General features: G+C 35.1%; 1 protein-coding gene across 7 annotated transcripts in view; it reads right to left on the bottom strand.

The window, feature by feature from the left end:
* The window catches only part of REPS1 (RALBP1 associated Eps domain containing 1), a 72,522-nt gene that overhangs the window by 12,380 nt on the left and 36,579 nt on the right, over positions 1-23,563 (bottom strand). For 2 of the 7 annotated variants that reach the window (XM_084890658.1, XM_084890660.1), the window contains exons 9-13: positions 16,146-16,267; positions 12,701-12,781; positions 5,561-5,648; positions 4,461-4,562; positions 2,064-2,133 (exon numbers count right to left, since the gene is read on the bottom strand). In XM_084890658.1, the coding sequence (XP_084746784.1) occupies positions 2,064-2,133; positions 4,461-4,562; positions 5,561-5,648; positions 12,701-12,781; positions 16,146-16,267 (463 nt within the window). Of the gene's footprint in view, positions 1-2,063; positions 2,137-4,460; positions 4,563-5,560; positions 5,649-12,700; positions 12,782-16,145; positions 16,268-23,563 lie in introns of all 7 variants that reach the window. The other 5 variants (XM_084890659.1, XM_084890657.1, XM_084890661.1 and 2 more) reach the window with 3 other exon arrangements.

Genomic DNA, 23,563 nt, shown 5'->3' with positions numbered 1-23,563 from the left:
AATCTTTTTTATAAAGTAAAATTTTACATTTAACAATATTTCAAAAAAATTGAAAAGTTATTAACAAGAATTTGAGGTAGACTGCAAAACTAGTGTAATGTTTCCCCCATTCAATTATAAATATTTGTTTAAAATATTTATTTTTAAAAAACCAAAAACTCTAACCCTGACCAGTGTGGTTCAGGGTTCTGTAAATACCATCCCATGCACAGAAAGGTAGCTGGTTAGATTCCCAGTCAAGGCATATACTTGGGTTGTGGGTTTGATCTATGGTAAGGGGCATGCATCTTATGATGTTTCTCTTTTTCTCCCTCCCCTTCCTCTCTCTCTAAAAATCAATGAAAAAATCTTAAAAAAACAAATAAACTTTACTTTCAAACATGGACAGTTTTCAGCTTAACGTCTGGAGTTTGGCAAGTTGAGGTACAATCTGGCTCACTATCTGCAGTTCCCATTCTGTGTTACCACAGGCCATCCCATTTTAGAGGTGGCTGTACTCATGCTCACCTCACTTGGAGATGTACTTCTTTCCCACCAACTTTTTCTATATTCTGAAAAGAGTCTCATGGACTCTGGAAATCTAATCTTCACTTATAGGGATAAAAAGCAGAATAAAAACCAAGATGACAGAATTTTAAGAAACACAGGAAGAACTATAAAGAAGCAGCCTCTGGCTCTAAGATGTTTGGTGATTCTATATTACCAGCCTCTCTCTACATCCTCTAGGCCAGTGTTTCCCAAACTTCTCTCATGATGAGAATCACCTGGTAGGGCTGTTAAAATACAGATTCCTGAATCCCAACTAAGAAGTGCTAAACTAGAATTTTTGGGAACATATAGGTAAAATTGTATACTTATAGTTAAGTAACTTATAAAGATTTCTAAAAGATTGCTTTGTTACGTGCAGGAAGGCACTGATGTGATTTAATGGCCAAATCTCATGGTCTTTTCTCAGAATCCATTTCTCTTGTTCTAAACTAGAATTTTTGGGAACATTTAAGTAAAATTGTATACTTATAGTTAAGTAACTTATAGTTAAGTATACAATTTTACCTATATGTTCCCAAAAATTCTAGTTTAGCACTTCTTAGTTGGGATTCAGGAATCTGTATTTTAACAACTCACCAGGTGATTCTGATCATGAGAGAAGTTTGGGAAACACTGTTCTAGGCATATGTCAGAACATACTTACCACACCTCAGAAGTGAGAGGAGAAAGATGCTTCTGTCCTGCAGACAGTGTTCTGTGGATGGCAAAGCCCTTGAAGACAAACCCTTGCCACCCTCACCTTTTTAGTTAATGTCTGAAAAGTTATGGTAACACAGATCTTCAGGGTAGATAGGTAGCCCAACACTGGGCTGGGATTCTGGATAGCATTTTAAACATAGAATTCTTTTGGTATTTGCCATCTACACTAATAAAAGAAAAAAATGCAAATTGACTGTACCTCCACTAGCCAATCAGGAGTGAGTATACAAATTAACCCAACAAAGATGGCGGGTTAATATGCATATGCAGGTGAAGACTGAAGACTGAAGATGACTGAGGACTAAAGACTGAAAAGGCTTGGCTTCTCCACTGCGGCGGAGCAGAGAAGCCAAGCCTTGCTCTAGCTGGAGTGAAGGCCTGGGTCCCGGGTGCCAGAGAAAACCAGTGATGGCAGCCAGGGGAAGGAAGGCCCATTGCACGAATCCTTGTGCAACGGGCCTCTAGTAAGGCTATAAAAGGAAATCTGCACATTTATTATTTAAAGAGATTCAGTTTACCTAAAAAAGGACTGTATTAAATTGCTACTGTCAAGAAGTTATCAGTCCTTCTTAAACCTTCCACAGAATACCATGAGACAATAAGGGTTTTATCTGTTTTATATTCAAGATGGGAAAAAAAATCAAAAATACTTCCCTTTTACATAAATCAATAGATAACCTAACAGCCTTCAGAGAAGTGAAGAACTAAAGAACAGACAAAAATATGTAATTTATACTTGGTCCTATATAATTTTAAATATTAAAATGTCACAAGATATTTTTTTAATATGCTTTTTTATTGACAGAAATACTGACCTTTGACGAGTTACATTATTCCCGATCTGTTCTGGGTCTGAAGTAAAAGAGTCTGAACTACTGTAACCATCTGCTGATAAATGGAATATAGTCTACTTAATAATAATCATTTTTTCACTTTACCTCTATGTGCCCCAAATATAACTGAATTATTGTTTCAAATCAATATTCAGACTGGCTAACAGGTTAACAGTTCATACCAGTTTTATTATAAAAAATTAAATATATTTTGTATATTGTAAAAAAAATATATAAATCAAATAATTGCTTATTTATACAACAAAATACTATACATATAGTGTACATTATAATCTAGAAAAGTTAACACTTAATACCATAAATATTCAAAATAAGTCACATAAATCACAAACAGTACATACGTTACAATTTCATTCTATATAAAAATATGGCATATGCACAGAATGTTGATTAAGCTGGACAATGAATGCTAATCATGGTCATTTGTGAAACAGTTAGATTATAAACATTTTTATTTTTATTACACTTCTATAGTAAGTGTGAACTACTTTTGTAATAAAAATCATTTTTAAAGAACAAATTAGAAATATTTTAAATAAAGAAAACATTTAAAAATTGTTAATGTGAAAAATTAAAAATTTCACAAGAAAATAAAATGTGCTTAGGCAATAATAAAATTTATGAAATTAGCTAGAGGTTCCTAATTTTTCTCCTGAGGAAATATCATTTTCAACTTCTTCACAGTCCTATGAAGGAGTAGAGACTCCAGAAGCAGACTGAAAGTTGTGACATAATAAAGGCATTTTAAAATAGGAGGAACTCTAGGAACAAAGGAAAACATATCTATTCACTTTCAAGAATTATAACTTAAAGGGACTGGTTGTTTGGACATATTTCAAAATGTATCCCTTTTTCAGTTAAATCACTGAGTTATTGAATATTTAGTTGGTAAAAGAATAAAGCTAACATATTTCTATTTGGATGTTATAACGGGTATTTCAAACTTAAGATGTCTAAAACTGAACTCCTATTATTCTCCCACAAACCTACTCCTACCACAGTTATCCTCAATTCCCAGTTGCACAGGCCAAAAATCTCATGAGTCACCCCGAGTCCTCTCTCACACATCCTATATCATATAGATAAGCAAATCCTGTGGTCTTATCCTACAAAATACAGCCAGAACTCAACCATTTCTCAGCATTTCTACTGCCACTACCATAGACCAAGCCATCATCTTCACTTGTCTGCATTATTATACTAGTAACTATCTCCTAAATAGTCTTTCCCTATTTTGGCTCTTGCCTTTTGGCCCATTAGCAGTATAGCAGCCAGAGTAATCCTGTTAAAGAAGGAAGATCAGCCCGTGCCACTTCTCCACTCAGAATCCTCTAACAGCTTTTCATCTCACTCAGTAAGAGACTGTCTTAACCTGCTCCCAGGTTACCATTCCACATTTGCTACCTCTACCTGCTAAATTTGCTAAGTAGTTCTATTCTAGGTGTTTGCTCGCTGTTCCCAGCAGAAGTATGGCATGTTTCCTAAATCAGGGCCTCACATTTGCTATTTCTATGCCTTAAATGCCTTTGCTTCAGAAATTCACCCAGCCAAATCCATCCACTCAAATGTCATCTTTTGGTAAGGCCTTCTTTAACCAGCTAATTGAACATGTCACTCCCTTTCCCCTTTCCCAACTTAATTTTTATCCAGGGTGTTAATCAGCTCCTAGAACATGAGTTATTTCCCCCTCCCCTTTTCATCTTATTTCCCCTACAAAATATAAGCTCCATAAAGGCAAAGATTTTTGTTTATTTTACTGCTAAATCCCCAGTGTCTAGAACAGAGCCTGGCACATAGCATTCAATCAACACTGGCTGAATGACTGAATATACACACTATTTCTTGTGAGAGAAAGAAAGGATCTAGTGGGAAAGAGCCAATGGACTAAATCTGGCTAACTAAGAGGCAAACAGGAGGCCTGTCTTGAAGCAGGTTCAGGTGACAATGGGGACCCATTTACTGATACAGTGGACAGGGTGTTTAAAAGGGTTGACTGACTATTGCCGAAACAGGTTTGGCTCAGTGGTAGAGCGTCGGTCTGTGGACTGAAGGGTCCCGGGTTCGATTCTGGTCAAGGGCATGTACCTGGGTTGCGGGCACATCCCCAGTAGGGGGTGTACAAGAGGCAGCTGGACGATGTTTCTCTCTCATTGACGTTTCTAGCTCTCTATCTCTCTCCCTTCCTCTCTGTAAAAAATCAATAAAATATATATTTTTAAAAATAAAATAAAAGGGTTGACTATTCTCTACTTTATTCAGTAAAGATAATATTAAATGGCTACACATTTGTAACATTCAGGCTCTAAATCCAGACTTAATATACTTCTAGTGGGAGATGTAGTGGTATCTTTCACTTACCTACAGTATTTCCAGAAGCAAATTTCACTGATGAATTTATCGTATTTTCTTCTGAAAGGTCAGATGTTTTCACAAGTAATGGGCTAGTGGGATTAGTATGATCTAGTAGAAGAAAAAAAATTAGTAAGTAAAAATATAAGATATAGGCATTTGAATTAATAAATTCATAATGCTCAGAGTATATGAGACTTCATTTAGATATTACAAAGAAGTAGCCAATAAATTCATAGGAAATAATACAAAATAATATTTTTAATAAAAACAAATATAAACCTATTTATAGAATTTTGTTTTCTGCCATATAGAAGATATTTTACAATTAAAAAGTCAATTTGCATGTTAATATTTTAATTTTATCCCTTTAGATAAGCAATTATTTGAACAAAACATCACACAAATGGTTATAAATAAGTAATTTATGATGTTGACTAATATAGGAAATAAGTTTGTCTTTGAGAAACTCTAATTATAAAACATTTAATCTAAAATGAGGAGAAAATTGCCCTGACTGGGTGGCTCAGTTGGTTGGAGTGTCCTCCTGTACACCAAAAAGTTGTGGATTTGATTCCTGGTCAGGACACATAGCCAGGTTGTGGGTTCAATCCTCAGTCGGAGCTCATACGAGAAGCAACTGATAGATGTTTCTCACATTAATGTTTCTCTCCATCTCAAAAAATAATAATAAAAAAAAGAATAAATATACTCTTGTGTGAGGATAAAAAAACTAAAATGAGGAGAAAATTCAAGAACTTAAGCAAAAGAATTTCAAAGCCAAAACTCACTATATGCCTCTTCAGTTACAATTTCAACATACTTTAAATGTAAATTCACAAAAATGGTCATAAAAACACAGAATATCAGAAAATTCATATTTTTAATGTCCTTATTTAAGTTTTATAATTTAAATTCAATAATTTCCTTTTAAAAACTAAAATAAGTTAAAATATACACACAAGCACACACATATATGTATAACTGTAGAAAGTACTATGTTAAAAAAATAAGCAATTATGAAAGAAATCTGAAGCCTGATAGAATAATTACTTCTGTATTTATGTAGTTGAAGCTAACCTAATACAGACAAGCCACAGATTCCTTACCACTGCCAGTTCTTTTAAGTTCCATTTCCTGCATGTGGATTTTGCTTGGAGTCATACGAATAGGAACTGGATGAACAATAGCAGTATCCTAGGAACAAATGAGAGGAAATACAGAATTTGTATTAAATTCTGACATTAAACTGACACCAAAATATAATCAAAATTAACAGTATTTTAAAAACTGGTGGATACTCTCTCATTCACACTAAAGCAAGCATGAAAATGAATTTTTAAATTGAAAGTTCTAGAATTATATGTAAAATAATCAAGTTTACAGTACATGCCTAATAATCTGATTTTTTGATAAAAAATACATTTTAACTTTTGAGTGATTAAAGATTTGAATAAAAACAATGACCTTATGAAAATATAGTTTAAGATAGTATTTAAAGGCCAAGTGTGAAATTATCTGATGAAATCATACAAATTTGAATCTCTCAGGTTAAAGTGAAACAAACTACTTCATTATTATCCAAAATTAAATAATAGACGAAACTTATTTTCAGGAAACTGCCCAAGAAAACTTGAAACTTTTCTTTTTCATCTATAAAACAGAGTTAAAGAAATGCCTGCTATTGAATTATAATAGTAGGCACAATGCGTACTTTCACAGATTAGTTCTATAGAACTTTAAAATTTAGCCGAAACCGGTTTGGCTCAGTGGTAGAGCGTCGGTCTGCGGACTGAAAGGTCCCAGGTTCGATTCCGATCAAGGGCATGTACATTGGTTGCGGGCACATCCCCAATAGGGGGTGTGCAAGAGGCAGCTGGTTGATGTTTCTCTCTCATCGACGTTTCCAGCTCTCTATCTCTCTCCCTTCCTCCTCTCTGTAAAATATCAATAAAATATATATATATTTTTAAAATTTAGCCTAACATTTCCTCCAAGGGATCCAGTTTTTAAGAGGGATAAGTAAGGCTCCTACTCTAAGATTCTATTTAATATTTTCTTAAACCATTCAATATTATAACATATCTGATATTCCTAAACTTCATGAGTGGCAAGTCTAGCTAGAAGGTAAAGAACTGATAGAAGAGACTTTTCAGAGTGAAAGAGTAAGGCCAGGAAGATAAAGTGAAGACAGATGGTAGCGTCTCTGAAAGGAAAGGAGGGTAAAGGTACACCTGGGTAAAGGAAAGCCTGACGGCAGGAGCTGCCACACCAATGGAAGAACCGGAATAGGATCGAGCATTTGGCTTAATAATTACAGGCCAGATGGAAAACACTGGGAAGGAGGCTCAGCTCCTTGTATGAGGAGTCAGTTCACATTTTGTGTGTGCTGCTGCTAAGGACTGTATATTAGATCCTTAAATTTTGAATATCTTAGTTAAGTTTATAATTTAGTGTAAAGGATAATGATATTTTAGTTTAAATCCAACACTATTTTGGTGACAGTACTAACACAAAGCCTCTGCTAGAGAAAGTTCCAGTATACCATTTCTTGTTTGCAGCTCTCTTTGGCTTATTCTTTTAATCTCTAAATTCAAACAATTTATAACAAACAAATTCTTTATTGCAATTAAACTGATAAATCCATTCATAGCAATTTCCTGCCTCTACATCAGTGAAATGCTAGACAGAGTTCATGTATTATCCAATTGAAATGAACTCACATTTCCCTTACAACTCCACAATCCTATATAATAAAGAGGCAATATGCAAATTGACCATCACTCCATCACATAAGATGGCTGCCCCCATGTGGTCAAATATGGCCACCCCCATGTGGACACAAGATGGCTGCCACAAGATGACTAGAAGGGAAGGACAGTAGGGGGCGACCAGGCCTGCAGGGGAGGGTAGTTGGAGGGGAGGGCGAGAACCAGGTCTGCAGAGGAGGGCAGTTGGAGGCTTGCAGGGGAGGGCAGTAAGGGGTGACCAAGCAGGCGGGCAGGCGAGTGGTTGGGAGCCAGCAGTCCTGGATTGTGAGAAGGATCCCAGATTGTAGAGAGTGCAGGCTGGGCTGAGGGATACACACACTCCTGTGCAAGAATTTTGTGTACCAGGTCTCTAGTTACAATTATAAAGGGGAACATTACAAATGGATAGACGCTTAGATTTCTCACATAATAATGAGTCACTCACAGGAAAATATTTATAACAATACACTTAAGATGTTGTTATGGTTATAAAAACATGGCTTTAGAAATAAATACTATTTTCTTAACTTACAACTTTAATAGCAGAAATAGCTATGAAAATCAGAATTTAATATAATAAGGCAAGATTAAAGGAGAAAGAAATGATAGTTTGTGACACAATAAATTCTTTAAAAAAATATATATTTTATTCATTTTTTTACAGAGAGGAAGGGAGAGGGATAGAGAGCTAATGCAAGAGAAACAGCTGCCTCTTGCATACTCCCTACTGGGGAAATGCCTGCAACCCATGTACATGCCCTTGACCAGAATCAAACCTGGAATCTTTCAGTCCGCAGACCAACGCTCTATCCTTTGGGCCAAACAGGTTTTGGTGACACAATAAATTCTTATTACAAACCCCCCAAAACTAGGAAGAAACAAGCAAGGAAAATTTATTAGATGCTTTAGCCGAAACTGGTTTGGCTCAGTGGTAAAGCGTCTGTCTGCCGACTGAAAGGTCCCAGGTTCGATTCCGGTCAGGGGCATGTACATTGGTTGCGGGCACATCCCCAGTAGGGGGTGTGCGAGAGGCAGCTGGTCGATGTTTCTCTCTCATCGATGTTTCTAACTCTCTATCCCTCTCTCTTCCTCTCTGTAAAAAATCAATAAAATATATATATTTTTTAAAATTATTAGATGTTTTAAACTCACAGTATTTATCTAATACCGTATATATTCTATGTGTATTTTTATAAAATCAAATTTATAAAGCTTTTAATAACTAGAAATATTAATTAGTCTTTTCATATATTTCCAGTACAATAAAAGTACATTAATGACTACAAGAAAAGAAAATTATGAGTGTCCTATTCATTATCCAAATAAATTAAGTTTCTATACCAGCAAAGCATTTTGTATAGCATACTTCAGCCATCCACTGACTGATTGCTAAGAGCCTGCAATAGCTTTAGTCCAGTGGGTCTTAGCTACTAGCAGGGCAAGATAATTCCTTGAAAACAGGAGACCATATATCAGAGGCTTCATTTATGACTATGACGTTACAAATGAGGCAGAGCATGATAAGAGGGCTCTGACTTTAAACATTTGAACATCCCAGATGAAGAACTATGAATGCCCATTAGCCTCTGAGTCCTGAGTTACAAGATGTCAAAATAACACTTCTTCTGTTCCAAACTAGCATCCCCAAATGTAAAAATAGAGAAAAAAAGTGTCAGATGACTGGCAGGTTCCCCCTACTTTCTTCACACTATTCAAATCACCCAAAGTCTTTAGAAAACACATTTGTAATTACTCATGGCACATTTGCATAATTTATTCGGGTATTTGATTTTATACAACTCAGCATTTTATTGAATATTATATTAATGCTCACATAATCTATATTTTCTACTTGATTTAAATCCTATTATCTTGTTTATCTGAACCCAGTCCTGCCTAATTTCTGTTTCTTAGTTCAGGTGCTTATCATCTCTCTCTTGATCCCATCAATCCTTCATATTATAGCTCTTCCTTGACCCCATCTTATCATGGTACTTCTTCTTTAAAAAAAAAAAAAAATATTTTTATTGATTTCAGAGAGGAAGAGAGAGGGAGAGAGAGATAGAAACATCAATGATGAGAGAGAACCATTGACTGGCTGACTCCTGCATGCCCCCTACTGGGGATTGAGCCAGAAACACAGGCATGTGCCCTTGAACAGAATCGAACCCAGGACCTTACAGTCCCCAGGTTGATGCTCCATCCACGGAGTCAAACCAGCTAGCGCTCATGGTACTCTTGTTAGCCAACAGTGTTTATGAGATTTAGTTCAGATCCTTGGTCTAACATACAAAGATCCTCCCAGTTCCCATCATTCCTCCATACACATGTCTATCCTATACTCTCACTATACTGAATTAATCCTGTTCATGATATTTGCTCTGCTTGGAATGCTCTTGTCCAAATCTGGAAATTCATAGTTCCATTCAAAACTCAGCATGATAAATAAATAAATAAATAACAAATAAATCAGCATAAAAGCTCCTTTATGGAAACTTTTTGGGGTAAGTTGGCCCATGATTCTCTGCCCAGAGTTTTATACATAGCCATGGATGATAATTATCACAATCAGATGAATTACAATCATCTTTCCTAATAATAGACAAACATGTAAATTGACCGTACCTCCGCTACACCACCAGCCAATCAGGAGTGATATGCAAATTAACCCAACAAAGAGGGCAGTTAATTTGTATACACAGGTACCAAGTGATGAGGGCGGGATGCTTGTGTTGTTATCGTGGCCATGATGCATGTGCTCTGCCCCACCCCCGGTCTCTCAGAGTCTCTGGGCAGCGTGGAAAGGCGGGGCTGGAGCGGAAAGAGGTGGCTCCAGGGCCTGAGATGAAAAGGGCTGGAGTGGAAAGGCAGTACTGGCAGCCAGGGAAAGGAAAGCTCATTCTAGCACAAATCTTCGTGCATCAGGCTTCTAGTCAAGCTTATAATAATTGAACTGTGGTGTGGACTACTTAAGACTGGAATTTTGTACTTGACATTTTTGTATTCCTAGAAAATATCACAGGCACCTAGAGAGGAGCTCCATCAAACCAGGTGAGTTGGCTGGGCATAATCAGTGATCAAACTCACTTCCCTTGTGTACTCTAAATTACTCAGAAGTTCAATAGCACTCAAGATCAGGCATATCATGGAGAAGACTAGTGCATGACACTTCTCATCAGCCTAGAATTTCCTTGCAGAAGCAGATTCTACCTGAGTCTATTAGCTGATAAGAAGTTCAACAAAAATAATCAAGTTTCTGGAAATGAAATGTCAGAAACTCAATTTCATCACTATTCCGGGAGCCTAATAATTAACCATTGCAGTTTGCATGTGAGGTCAGTGCACTGTCTCTAAGCGCTACAGAGCAGTTTGGAGCCTTCATAGATTTTCACTTTCTTAAGCTAATGGATAATTATTAAATTTAAGCTTTTAAAAAGTATTCCATTAAATATTTCCAACACTGTAATATATGTCAAATTCGCATTAGAACTGTGGTGGATTTTTTTTCTCCTAAGTGATTCTGTTCTAATCTGAACCTTATTTGCTTAAAATCCTTTATATAAACCTTGCAAAGGATCATTTGGGATTGTAGTTACTATCAGTGCATGTATAGAAAATATGTCAGTAGGTATTAAATGAGGGTTAAGAAAGTCAGATCTTCAGTGAGAACAGTATATTCTCCTAATTCAAAATTTAAAGAGAAATTCCCATTTGGGGAGCAAAGTTCAGATTTAAGTTTGCCACCATGAAAGAAAATAGATGTTTCTAGGTACCAGATTATAAATACTTAAGACTGGCAACTCTGTCAAATTCAGAAGTCTAAACAGGAGTTTAAAAATATAAATTAATATTTTTTTTAATTTTTCTAGAGCCTCTAGCCATCCTAGAGATAACAAAAGAAAGTACTAAGCCATATTAAACCCTAGAGCAAGAATTCACAAATTTGGATATTATTTCCAATAGGTTACAAGAACATCACTGTTATTAAGCCAAATATTTCCCTGCATTTCTTGTAAATCGTGAGTTAATTTATTTTGCCCTGAAATTCTACGTTTTTATATGTAATGCTCTTTCCTGGCCCAACAAATAATCATAATACCATGAATAATTATTTTCATGGTCTCTTAAGGGTTAGAGACTAGAGAGTTTCTTTATTGCTACGGCAAACTTTCGTTCCCAAAAAGTACTTTTAAGAAGTACTTTAAATAAACTAACTTGACAGTGTAAGTAGGAGATAAGAATAATATGGAAAAATAATAAACAGCAAAAATTGTGTTTCCTTTTTATCTCTCCTTCACTTTTCAGAGACTAAAATAAAAATTAATAAATGCCTTCAACGTAGCAAGAGAAACAAAAGGCACAGATGATCTACATATTAACTGACTCTTATTAATAAATAATAAAACACTTCCGTACATTACCTAGTTGAATTCAATTTAACAACATCCTCTGTATTTCAAATAGATACAAAGTCTTTAAAATTATAAAACACACCAAAGATTCATTAAACTGTTGATGTACCATTATCTTTAAATTCCGCTCTCTAAAATCCACATTAAATGACAAGACCATTTTTACATTTAATTCACGAATGCTGGCTGTCTTTGATCAAACATCTAAAAAGAATGCCTTTTCTGTATCTTTCCACTGAGCTCATTTTCTAATCCTAACTTTACAACTCTTCTTCCCTTCCTAATTATTTCCTCTTTTCTTTTTGAAAAGTGGTTATTAGCATGTCCTTCTTTTTAAAAGAAAAAAGAAAAAGCAGGAGTGAACAGTGAGAAGAATGATTAGCAACTAAGGTTTTGAAATGTTCAAATAACTTGAGGGACAGGTGTGTCATATATGAAATTAAATCTAAGGTAATATAATTTATTTTTTAAATCATAATGTGAACTTTGTAGCATTTTTCAGAGCAACACAGTAAACCACAGGAAGACAAGACAGGCTCCTTTGCACAATGGGAATCTTTGACTAACAACTCTGTTGTTTCGCTGAACTTGATTCTCTTGTAACAGAACTCAACATACTATTTAAGTCAAAGCCATACCATCTGACATTGCTTATTTACATATGTAGTACATATTACATGATATGTACGCATACAAATAAAACAGTATTTACTAAGTGTAACTACACTAAAATAAACAGTATGTTTAATAGAACATACACTCAATTAGCAAATGAAAACACATCAACCAAATCAATTGTCACAAAATGCTTCTTTAGACACATGTACCAGATTTTTAAAACATACAGTTTCACCAAAATAACTAGAAAATACAAACAATGGTAAAAAAAAAAAAAAAAAAAAAAAAAAAAAAAGAAAGAAAGAAAGAAAAAGTTCTTTCCACTATTAGGCACACAAAAATTGAAAAGCTCACTATCATTTCCCTCTAAGCACTCCACTGAAACATGCATATCTGCTAAAAACCATAATGAATGGAATTTGGGTTAATAAAATTAATTTCAAACAAGCAAGCTAAGTGATTGACTTACAGGATCAGCTGGTGCAATGTTAGAATCAAATTGGGTCAGAGTTTGTGAGCTTGAAGAGCGTTCACTAAATGTCTCCCACTGCTGAACAGACAGAGGAGAGACAAGTCAGCATGATGAGAAAGATGGAGTAAAAAGATCATTGGAGAAGATTTAGCAAAGTCATTCAGAGGTTGCACTGCAAGTTGTGTTTCATAGGCCTGACAAAATTCCATAATTTCCATTTTTGCATAAACATTTTATACTCATCTATGCTGGGTCATCTTGTAATGTAAGGTGAGCGCACCTTTACAATTAAATGTATAGTAACAAAAAATTAACAATTTACTTCAATCTCTATGAAGAGATTCAAAGCCTTACAGAATTCAACCTCAAAGAGAGATAGGAACAAACAGAGTCTAAGTGGTATAAATGCAACAAGGTAAACATGTAAAGGGGTTTGTCTTGTCTAGAGAAATAATAACTTCAAATCCTCCTTTTAAAATTTAAATGCTAATGCATTGATTTGGTGATGTTAGTGAATCTTGACTACCAAACTTTTGGTCAAAACAAAGCAAGTCAGTCTCACTTGCCAGTGCCACCCCTGAAAGATAATTTTGTTATGTACGTGCACATATTTTGTACATATGTATACTTAATAAAATATAATTTAGATAAAGTGCAAAGAATTCTGGAATTATAATATATGTTTGAGCTTTTGTCAATCTGTAGCAAGTCAGCCCCTGAAATCAGCACTATGAACAGGACCATGCCAGATCAAAAGACAGAGCTGCCAATCAGGCACCGACCCCCTCCCCGGTCCCCCGACCCATGCTAGAAAAATCAGAGTGAGGCCACAATGAGAGCAAATCAAGCATCTGGGTATGTGTTATATATAGACGATGTATTTTGATGTGAAATACTACTCTTCTAAAAGAGGCACACAAATATTATACCTCTTAAAATAGGTGGAGTGATAAGCCAATAATAATTAAGTAAATTCCATTTGTTTTAAAGATCTTGGTAATAAAATAGTATAGAATTTTTATATCAAAATTACATTAAAATTTGATTCTTAAGAATTACCAGATATTCTCTAAAGAGGGAAAAACATCTACACATATACAATATATACAAACAAATGTTTACACACAGACACACCTATCCCATTAACCAAAATCCTCTTTTTGTAATTCAGCATGAAAAAGTATACATTTTTATGCTTCAAAGTTCGACTTATTTAAAATAGTGATATTCCATTTGAGAAGACTTGTAGGAATAAAATATTAGCAAATTAATACATTGATGAAAATTATCTACAAAAATAGCTAGTACAATCATTCAACAACTCTGCCTACAAATTTTAAAATCATGAAAATTAAGACATATTGATATATTCAAAGTGATTCTTGAATAACAAAAATCCATTCTTATCATGGAACATCACTTCAAGGAAGTGATTTACCATTATTTGTTGTTATAGTTTCTTCAACAATTATTGTTGCATGTGTACAGAGGAATTTTCAAAACCCTAATGATCTAACTGTGGAGAAAAGTTTAGATGTAGATTTTTGCCAAAAAGAGGCATTTATTTACCTATTTGGTTGTATGAAATTTTACTTGGTTTCACAAGACTGTATGCAAGCTACCTGGAGAGCAGAGACACTTTTATCTTCATATCTTTAGAATAATGGTTAGGAGCACAGCTTTGGATCCAGACTACTGGAATCCTAGTCATACTGTACAACCTTAGGCAAGTTATTTAACCTCTCTGTAATTCAGTTTCACCATCTGTAATGTGAGATTAATAATACTATAAGATTGTTATGAGGAAGTAGAGTTCATATATGTAAAAAGCTTTGAACAGAATTGGCACATCCCAGGTGCTCAACACATATAAGGCTTATTATTAGTGTTGTTGTTATTAGTAGTGTTATTCCTTGCAATGACTCATCCATTTTTAGATGCCAAATAATTATCTATTGAAAGGATCATTAGTGCTTTGTGGTAGAGATTTATTAAAATGTCTCAAAAATCAATGTTAGTTTTATTAACATATTGATTTTCCATAGAGTTAAAAGAAAAATAACATAACATTCATAACTGAATTATTACTGAATACTACAAAATGAAACTTGCTCTAAATAGTGCAACTGCTTAAATCAGAATGTGGAAGGGACTTCTATTCCTAGTCTTTAAAGATCACACACAATTTTATTTAGAATGAATATGGGCTTTAGAATTGAGTATCAATGAAAAAACTACTCTTAATCTGATATTGCTTTTTAAAAAAATGAGCAAGTGGTTTCAAGAGTAATGACCCCACTCTTTATAAAGCCTATTTACTAGTGAATTATATCAAGGCTTAATTCTTCCCTCTAGAAAGACTTATATACATGACTTTACATCTGATGGTATGACAAGTGCTCTGTGTCAGGTACAGTATCTGTGATTATGTCATAAAGCAGCATCAAGTACTTTAAACCTACCAGTTACTTCTGTTTTTCAACTCTCGAAAATTAATGAGTGTCTCTTTAATTCAGTATTTTATTACTGACTTTAAAAGATATGAAAAGTCCAGAAGTTTAAAATTTTTCCTGAAAGTCAACAAACTTTTAAATTTGTAAGCACTACCTACAACTTATATATATATATATATAATTTAAGGCAAAAAAAGTTACTTGTTCACAAAGAAAACTGCTCTAACAGGCTAGAACAGCTATTTTTTAGCTGATGTTCTACAGAGCACTAAGGTTTAACACAGGGGCCTCTGGCCTACTTCTCTTATTCTAATCCGAGTGGCCCAACTTTTATAGTTTTATATAATGGAGTCCCCAAGTAATGAGGAGGAGAGGGAGTGCATTTGTCTGAAATTCTGTTTTACATGTTATCCTTGGTCTTATATATAATATCATTTAACCAGTGCATTTAATAGGGTTTAATTCCATATTGTATTAAATAAAACTAAATTATTATCAATAGTCTGGGTTGAAGAAAATACTTTGTTCATGTAGAAGGCAGGATTAGTGACTTCTCATATCACTTCCAATACTAAGATTCCAAATATATTATCACATACCTTGTTTACAAGACTGAGAAGAAATGTGCCATGGTGGGTGTGGTAGTTGGCTACATGTCAAAGGACTTGTGTTCAAATCTAAGCTCTTGTTCCTCAATGGCTATGACAAGACATTCAACCTTTTGACTATAACCTGCAAGCTCCTGCCCTGTCTAACTCACAGGGTTTTAGCAGGAATGAGTGGTGGAAACCAAATGACCGTGTATATATATGAAAAAGTACTTTGAAAACCTCAGAGTCACATAATTACAAACACTTATCATAGCCCTACTTTATATGCTCTCTTAACTATGCATACATGCTAAAAGAGCTAGATGCTGAAATTACTATTTGGAACGTCTTACCTTAACAAAATTAATGTTAATGAAAGGAAAGGGAAACTTTGCTAACCTCACTGCTCTGATTCATCTCTGGCCAAGTCTGGTTTAGTGACGGCATTGATGGTGACTTGCTTGGAGGTGCTTCTGCAGGCGAGCCTGAATAACCTACCTCACCTGTCTGATCCCCAACATCTGAAATTGAAAAACAGAAATTCTCCATAAATAATATATTTTAGTTTAGGGATATTACTTGTAACAAAATCCTGAAGACTTTGAGAAGTAGTAATTTTATAATCTGAATTTCCTTTCCTCATGTTCCTAAAATAAACATTTTTATATTAAATGTCAACTGTAATTGAAAAATAAACATTTTACCAATCAGACAATTAGGCAGTACTTATTTTTGCTACTTATTGTCTATCCAAAACCAAAGCTTCCCATGAAATAAATTTTAGTTAGAAATAGAAAAAAATGTTATATATAATAATACGTCTAACACATGTTTTGCATCATTTTCTGATAATAGGGCTGAATTTGTAGCAGTTCCCAAAGTGTATTTTATGGAATATTAATGTGAGGTTCTTTAAAAAATTAGGTTCAAGAAATTTTTTCTATTCAAATTTGGGAATACTGTAACTCCCTGTTGGAGCAACTCCATGAGCATTTGTATATCAAAGACTTATAATGTCTCAGAGCAAATTAACTATTTAAATCCTTTACCCCAAATAAAATCCCTCAATATTCTCTTGGAATATACTTTGGGAAATGCTAATTTACACTAAGTCACTCACATTTTCTCTGCAAGCCTCCTCTGTTGCCAAAAAGCAGCATATATGTGCAGGGCAGAGAGTAAAAGGAGAGGAAGAGTCCCACGCATAAGAGAAAAGCAGTTCAAAAGCCCACACCAAAGAAAGTTTATCATTAGGCCACTGGCACTTAACCTTCATTGAGAAAGCTACAAATTCACAATACCATCGCAAAGTATTTTTTAAAGTATTATGTGGTAGCACATTCTGCTTGTGAGCAGTTAAGCCCTAATTTAAAATATCCTTTAATTTCAATTTGAGAACAGAGGAAATTTCAATGGTAACTTAATTCTCATTCCAATCTTCCCAAGTTTTACATATCTTTGAATACCAGTCTGAAAATCAAATAAGTGCCAAATTAATGGGGAGTACCTAATCTATTTAGAACCTGTATCAAAACATTATTCCAGCATCTGTCACTATCTCACTGCCTGACCATGGGCAAGCTGAATAAAATAGCTCCTGAGTTTCTCCATCAGAAAGAAAAACATTTGCCATTAAATGTTAGCACTGCATTTCAAATTCCCAAATAAAGTCATACAATAACTTAGCAATGTACAGGTTTTAACCTTTCAATCTATTCAAAAGTAAATCCTTCACATTTTGGTGCTAAATACAGAACCTAATACATATTATGTATACAAATTTTTATTGAATGAGTTGCTTTTTGTGTTCTTCTTCATTACTGTTATTTCGCAGAGCCAAAGCTAACTACCAGTATTTTGAAAAAGTACTCAATTCCTCTTTGTCCTTTGTTACATGACTATTATCTCGAAATACTTCTGCTTTTTTGTAGTCATATCACACTGCAAGTTCTAATTTGCAGTCCAGCAGCAGATTTTGATAAATTTTTGTTTTGTAAGACTGGAAATTGTTGCTATTTCTTTCTTAATGTTATCCCTTTCTTGATAAAGATGTCGGAGTAGTATAGAAACAATAAGAGGCAGACAGGCTTCCAATAATGTTCTATGAAGACCTCTTAAATCAAAGATCTTAGAGAAAAACTAATGAAATAATATTTATAATGAATAGTAACAGCAAATTCCTCATGGGAATAGCTTGTGGTTTTAGTGTGAACAAAAATTATGAATTTTTTCCCTTTGATAACAAAGAGAAAGAAAGTTAAGGAAAGGATACAATGGCTATAAATCTGAGTTTAATGAAACTGAAACTCTGTTTAGGAGGATGGTGTATGGAGAAGTGTCTTTAAGCGATCCAGCAAAGCAGGTGTTGAAGGAAAATAAATAGAATTAAAACAGTATTAACTATAAGGTAATTAATTTTCAAAAGAATTTATCTATAGTCAGACTATATTAGTTCAGTTTCAAATATCATCTTAGGGTATGCTGGGGCCCTGACCTGGCTTTCTCATGTGAGTCTCCTTCTAGCAAATTTAGGTCCAGACTGTACCCTACCCCCACCTCAGGGCAGTTATAATTTGGGATAGATTCTGGGAACCTCTTAATTCACTGGTAAAAGTTGTAGTGGATGGAGCCTCTTGAAGGATACTATTCAATCAAATAATTATACTTGATAAGTATTCCAACATAGTCATTTTCCTAGAGTAGCAGTTCTCACACTGTGGACCATGAACTGCAGGGAATCCCCATGACTCTAACAGGGCATCTGAAAAGTCAAAGAGATTTTGTAATCATCATATTATTATTTTTCTCCTGAGTTGGCATTTTACTTTTCCTCATAGGAATAACTGTAAACCAAATTTTGCCCCATCCTGTACTAGTCATTGTATTCTTCACTCACACACATTCCAGTTTAAATAAAAGGCATGGCAATGTCACTGAAGAACATTCACAATTAAGCAGTAAAAATTATTTTTATTAAACCTCAGCCCTGAATACACATATTTTTAATAGTCTTTTTGGAAAAAGGGGAAATATATATTTGCAATTCTTTATAATAGAGTCCCAAAGTAATGGGGAGGCGCAATGTATATTGTGCTATTGTTCTTTATCAGAGCACAGGGATGATCATCTCCAGGAAGTGTTCTTGAGAGATTCAGCTATGAGCTGAACAGGCCACTTTTTTCATGGAAGAAGGAGAGGGAATGCATTTTTCTTTAAAGAATAGCTGACAAACGAATTATTCAGACTTTTATGCATTTTCTCAAAAATGAGTTAAGTGAGCCTGTCACTTCCTGAAAACACTGTCTTCAGTATTGTTACTAATGACAAACTTTGCGCTTTCAAGCAAAAATTATAATAGAATTTGGGAAAATGTATATCCATATCTGTATAACTCAATTAACCAATATTTTACAAATAATCAATTATGTTATAAAATCATGCACGGGCAAAATATTAATCCAAAGTATATTCCAAGTGCAAAACAGATCTGTGGAATTTAATGTAACAGTACAAATAATTCATTAATATGGTTTCAGCTTTCACATTGCAATTAACCTTTAAGAAATTACCATTTGTTGACATTTGGTGTGGTACCAAAGAATATCCATAATTATCTAAAAACAGTCCTTCCTTTCACTTTGCCAGACAAGATTTTCTTTCTGTACTTGGGATTGGCAACGTTTTTCTACCAAAGGCCAGATAGTACACATGTTAGGCTTTGCAGGCTATATGGTCTCTAGTGCAACTATTCAATTTTGCTGTTGCAGTGCAAAAGCAGCCATGATAATTAGTAAAAAATGAGCTTGGCTTTATTTTATTAATAGACAATGAAATTTGGATTTCATGTGTCATGAAATATTGTTCTCTTTATTCTCCAATGATTAAAAAGAAAAAGAATAACAAACACTTTTTGTTGTGGGCTATAGAAAAACAGTCAGCTGACCAGATTTGGCACTCAGTGCTTTGTCTGCAGACACCTGATACCTCAAACAAAATGTCTAACTGCCTGAACGCAGAAGCAAATATGAAAATCCAGCTATTTTCTACTAAAATAGATATTAAAGAGATTTACAAAATGTAAAGCAATGCCACCCTTTTCATAATTTTTATTTTTATTTTGGGTAATATAGTTATTTTCCTAAAAATATGTATGCTAATATTTAGGGAGCTTATAATTATAATTTTTAAAAAGCTGCAGATTTTTTAAAAAATTTATCATTTTTAATTTCTAATAGGGCAACTATTGATAGATCTAAGTCACATAAACTTAAGTTTTTTTTGGTCCACAATAATTTTTAAGAATGTAAAGGGGTTCTAAGACTAAAATGTTATAAAAAAACGTTATAAAAAAAAAGTCTGTCTTTGAAAATCCCCAAATTATTTCTGGATTAATTAACAGAATTACACATTGTTTATTTCCTATTTCATATATAGAACAACAAATGGCAGTAGGAAAAGAGAAAATTACCTATGTTCTAGAAACTAACAGTCACGGGCATTAAGTCTGTAAATAAGCTATATCTTCTTCTACGAACCGGGCTCCCTATGAACACTCCAACAGAGAGCTGCAGGCCCGCCCACAAAAGTTAGTCTGTAGGCGTGTCCTCACGGAGGCAGGGGTGTAGTTTTACTCTTACCTGGTGCAGTGTTCCAACCTAGCCTCCTGCTGGAACACTGTGTCAACCCTGCCTCCCTCCTGAGGGTTCTGCTCTGCCCCTGACATCATCAGAGCATCAGGGCTGAAAAAGAAGAGCATGAGCCTAAATTATTTGTTAAAGCCAACCCCAAAAGGGCTTTATGCAAAAAGTATTTCCATGTAAAAGAGTGTGCCTAGAAGACACAACACTGTGTGATCCTATTGACTGACATACTGTCAGGCTACATTTAAAAGTTAGCAACAAGTGCAAATTAAATGAGTGCAAACCATATTTTCTGTATTGCACTAGAAAATAAAAATGCTCTCAATAGTTTCATCCTTCTATCTTCCAAAGACTCTGAAAAGTCTGCAGATTCAATTCAGTGCAGTCAGTGTACCTGCCAAACCACCTTTCTCAAAGACCTTCAGTTTTTACCTACGTTTTTCACCTACCCACCTGAACTTCTGTTATTTTCTTAGTATTATATTCAACATACTAAAAAAATTGTTATTCCCAAAAGTCTTATGGTTTTAAACTTATTTTGTTTTCAAGTAGCAAACCTTGTTGGAAGAATTCTTCAATCACAAAGATTCAAGGTTCCAATTTTATGTAATAGCTTCTTCAAAGCAAAAGTAAACTATAACTTTTATTTATTTGAAATGTCAATATTATTCTTATGAGAAAAAATATTTAAAAGATACAAAGGTTTTGATAAATTTTAAGTCTTTAAGAAAAACTAGAAATGGGACCTTTTTCATTTATTCTTAAAAGACAGGCAAAGAAATTAAAGAATTTCAAATATGCTTTGTTTTAAAAATATATGTACTACTATATGTAATACTTTAAACAATAAAAAAAAAATTTCTGGCTTTTAAAAACATTCATTTTAGAAGTACTTCTAGGATTTTGAGGATCTATGTTATGCACCATATCAACAATAATGAAAATTTGCTCAAATTTACTGTATAAAGCAGTGGTTATAAAAGAGGAGACAGAATGGAGAGCACATTCCTTTCCCTCTTTGAGCATTTAGTCAGCTATTATTGAGTTGCTCACATGAGCATTGTCTGTGAAGACAGAAAACAGATTTAAAAAGAAGTAGTTCATCCATTTAGTCATTTAAAAAAACAACTATAATACTTATATGCTGAATTTGCATACTCTTAGGTGCTGAAATATAATGAACAAGACCAATGTAGTTACTATCCAACCAAGAGCCTCTAGTGTAGCTTAAGAAATATCTATTTACCTAATAAAAGAATAACATGCTGACTGTACCTTCATGACACCCACCAGCCAATCAGGAGTGGGTATGCAAATTAACCCAACAAATAAGGCAGGTTAATTTGCATATCCGGGTGCTGAGCAGCGGGGGCAGGGTGGGATGCTTGTGTCATCACCATGGCCACGATGCAGACGTTCTGCACTGCCCCAGCTGCTCCAGGCCTCTGGACAGTGTGGGAAGGCAGAAAATCAGCTCCCGACTGGAGGGGAACGGCGGCTCTTTCCCCTCCGGGCCAGAGCAGAAAGGTGGCTCCGGGCCGAAGGGGAAAGACAGCTCTGCCAGCAGCCAAGGGGAGGAAGGCCCATTCTGGCATGCATCGGGGCTCTAGTCTATATATATAAAAGGCTAAACGACCATCTGACTAATAGCTACGATGCGCAATGACCACCAGGGGACTCAACACAAGAGCTTCTGAGCTGCAGTGACTAGGAGAGGGGGTTCTCGGGTGATGCACCACAGAACCAGAGAGGAGGGAGCTCAATACTGGAGTGGGTCACCTGAGAACTGCCCTCTTGCAATCCGGGACTCCTATGGGGATGTCGGAGAGCTGATTTCGGCCCAATCTCCACAAGCTAGGCCGAGGAACCCCACTTGCTAGAGGGACCCTGCTCACTTCGCAGATGCCCTTCGAGCCACTGCTCCAGGGGCAGCCAGGGAGGAACTGGCTCCAGGGCATGTCCAGCCCATCTCACCCAGTCCCGCCCCGCTGGCCACCTTCTAATTAATTTCCTTTCAACGTACACGAATCTGTGCACCAAAGCACTAGTTTTATCAAATCTTTATACATAAAAGCTTAAGCAACCATTCAATTGTTTGACTGTTAGCTATGACACGCACTGACCACCAGGGGGCAGATCTCCATGCACAGGCATGGAAACATGGAACAGACTGATGAATCTCAGAGGGAAGGGGGAAAGGGAGAGTGTGGGAAGAGAGTAACCAAAGATCTCATTTGCATACTAGAGGCCCAGGGCATGAATTTGTGCACCAGTGGGGTCCCTCAGCCTGGTCTGAGGGGACTGGACTAAAATTGGCAGTCTGACATTCCCCGAGGGATCCCAGATTCTGAGAGGGCGCAGGCCAGGCCCAGGGACCCCACGAGTGCACAAAAAATGTGTGCACTGGACCTCAAGTAATCACATAAAATACAGTATATGTAAAGCTGCGACTGTGCTACAACAAAGAAGATTCTTTGGAGACTGAGTTTAAGATGCTTTTTTCCCTTTAAGATACACTACTGTGATAGGCTAGGAGGTCAGTTTAACCCTTTTTTATTTTAAAGAAGATAACCACTCTGGGAAGATAAACATTCTTTCTTGAATTCAGCTTCAGAAAGTTGTTTCCACAGATGAATTTTTATATGCTTTCTTTTGTAAGATAACAAAAGTCAAGTTTCCTTTTTATTTACTTTAGTTGCCATATTTAGTGCTGATGTTAAATATTTTAATTCAGGTCTGTGTACGTACTTATACCTATGATCCTTAGCAATTTTATTTTGTCTGCTGTTTAATACCATAAACTTGTTCAAGTAATCTTGGAAAATATATATCTATCCCATCCATGTTTGCATGTCTTTAGAAAGCCTAGCTTGTTTCTCCAAAAAACTCTAAATCAAGTCATCACTTTCACCATCTATTTTTCTATGAGTTATTAAATTGTAAATACAAAATACTTGTAGAGTTAATATTTTAGTATATCCCAACATCACAAACATATAACAAAAGGCTATATTTTCAAAGACATAAATATATTAAGAAAAATATCCTACTTTAAAAATAGCACACATTTAGTATTAATTTCTCAGCAGTTATTTACTGAGCAACTTAGCACATGCCTGCAAAGTGCTAAATCCTGGGGATATCAAAATTGGCAGTCCGACTAGGGCAATCAGGCCT

Source organism: Pipistrellus hanaki, assembly GCF_964339955.1.
Source record: "Pipistrellus hanaki genome assembly, chromosome: 7".
Lineage (NCBI taxonomy): Eukaryota > Metazoa > Chordata > Mammalia > Chiroptera > Vespertilionidae > Pipistrellus > Pipistrellus hanaki.
This window is presented reverse-complemented; position numbering and strand designations above follow the sequence as displayed.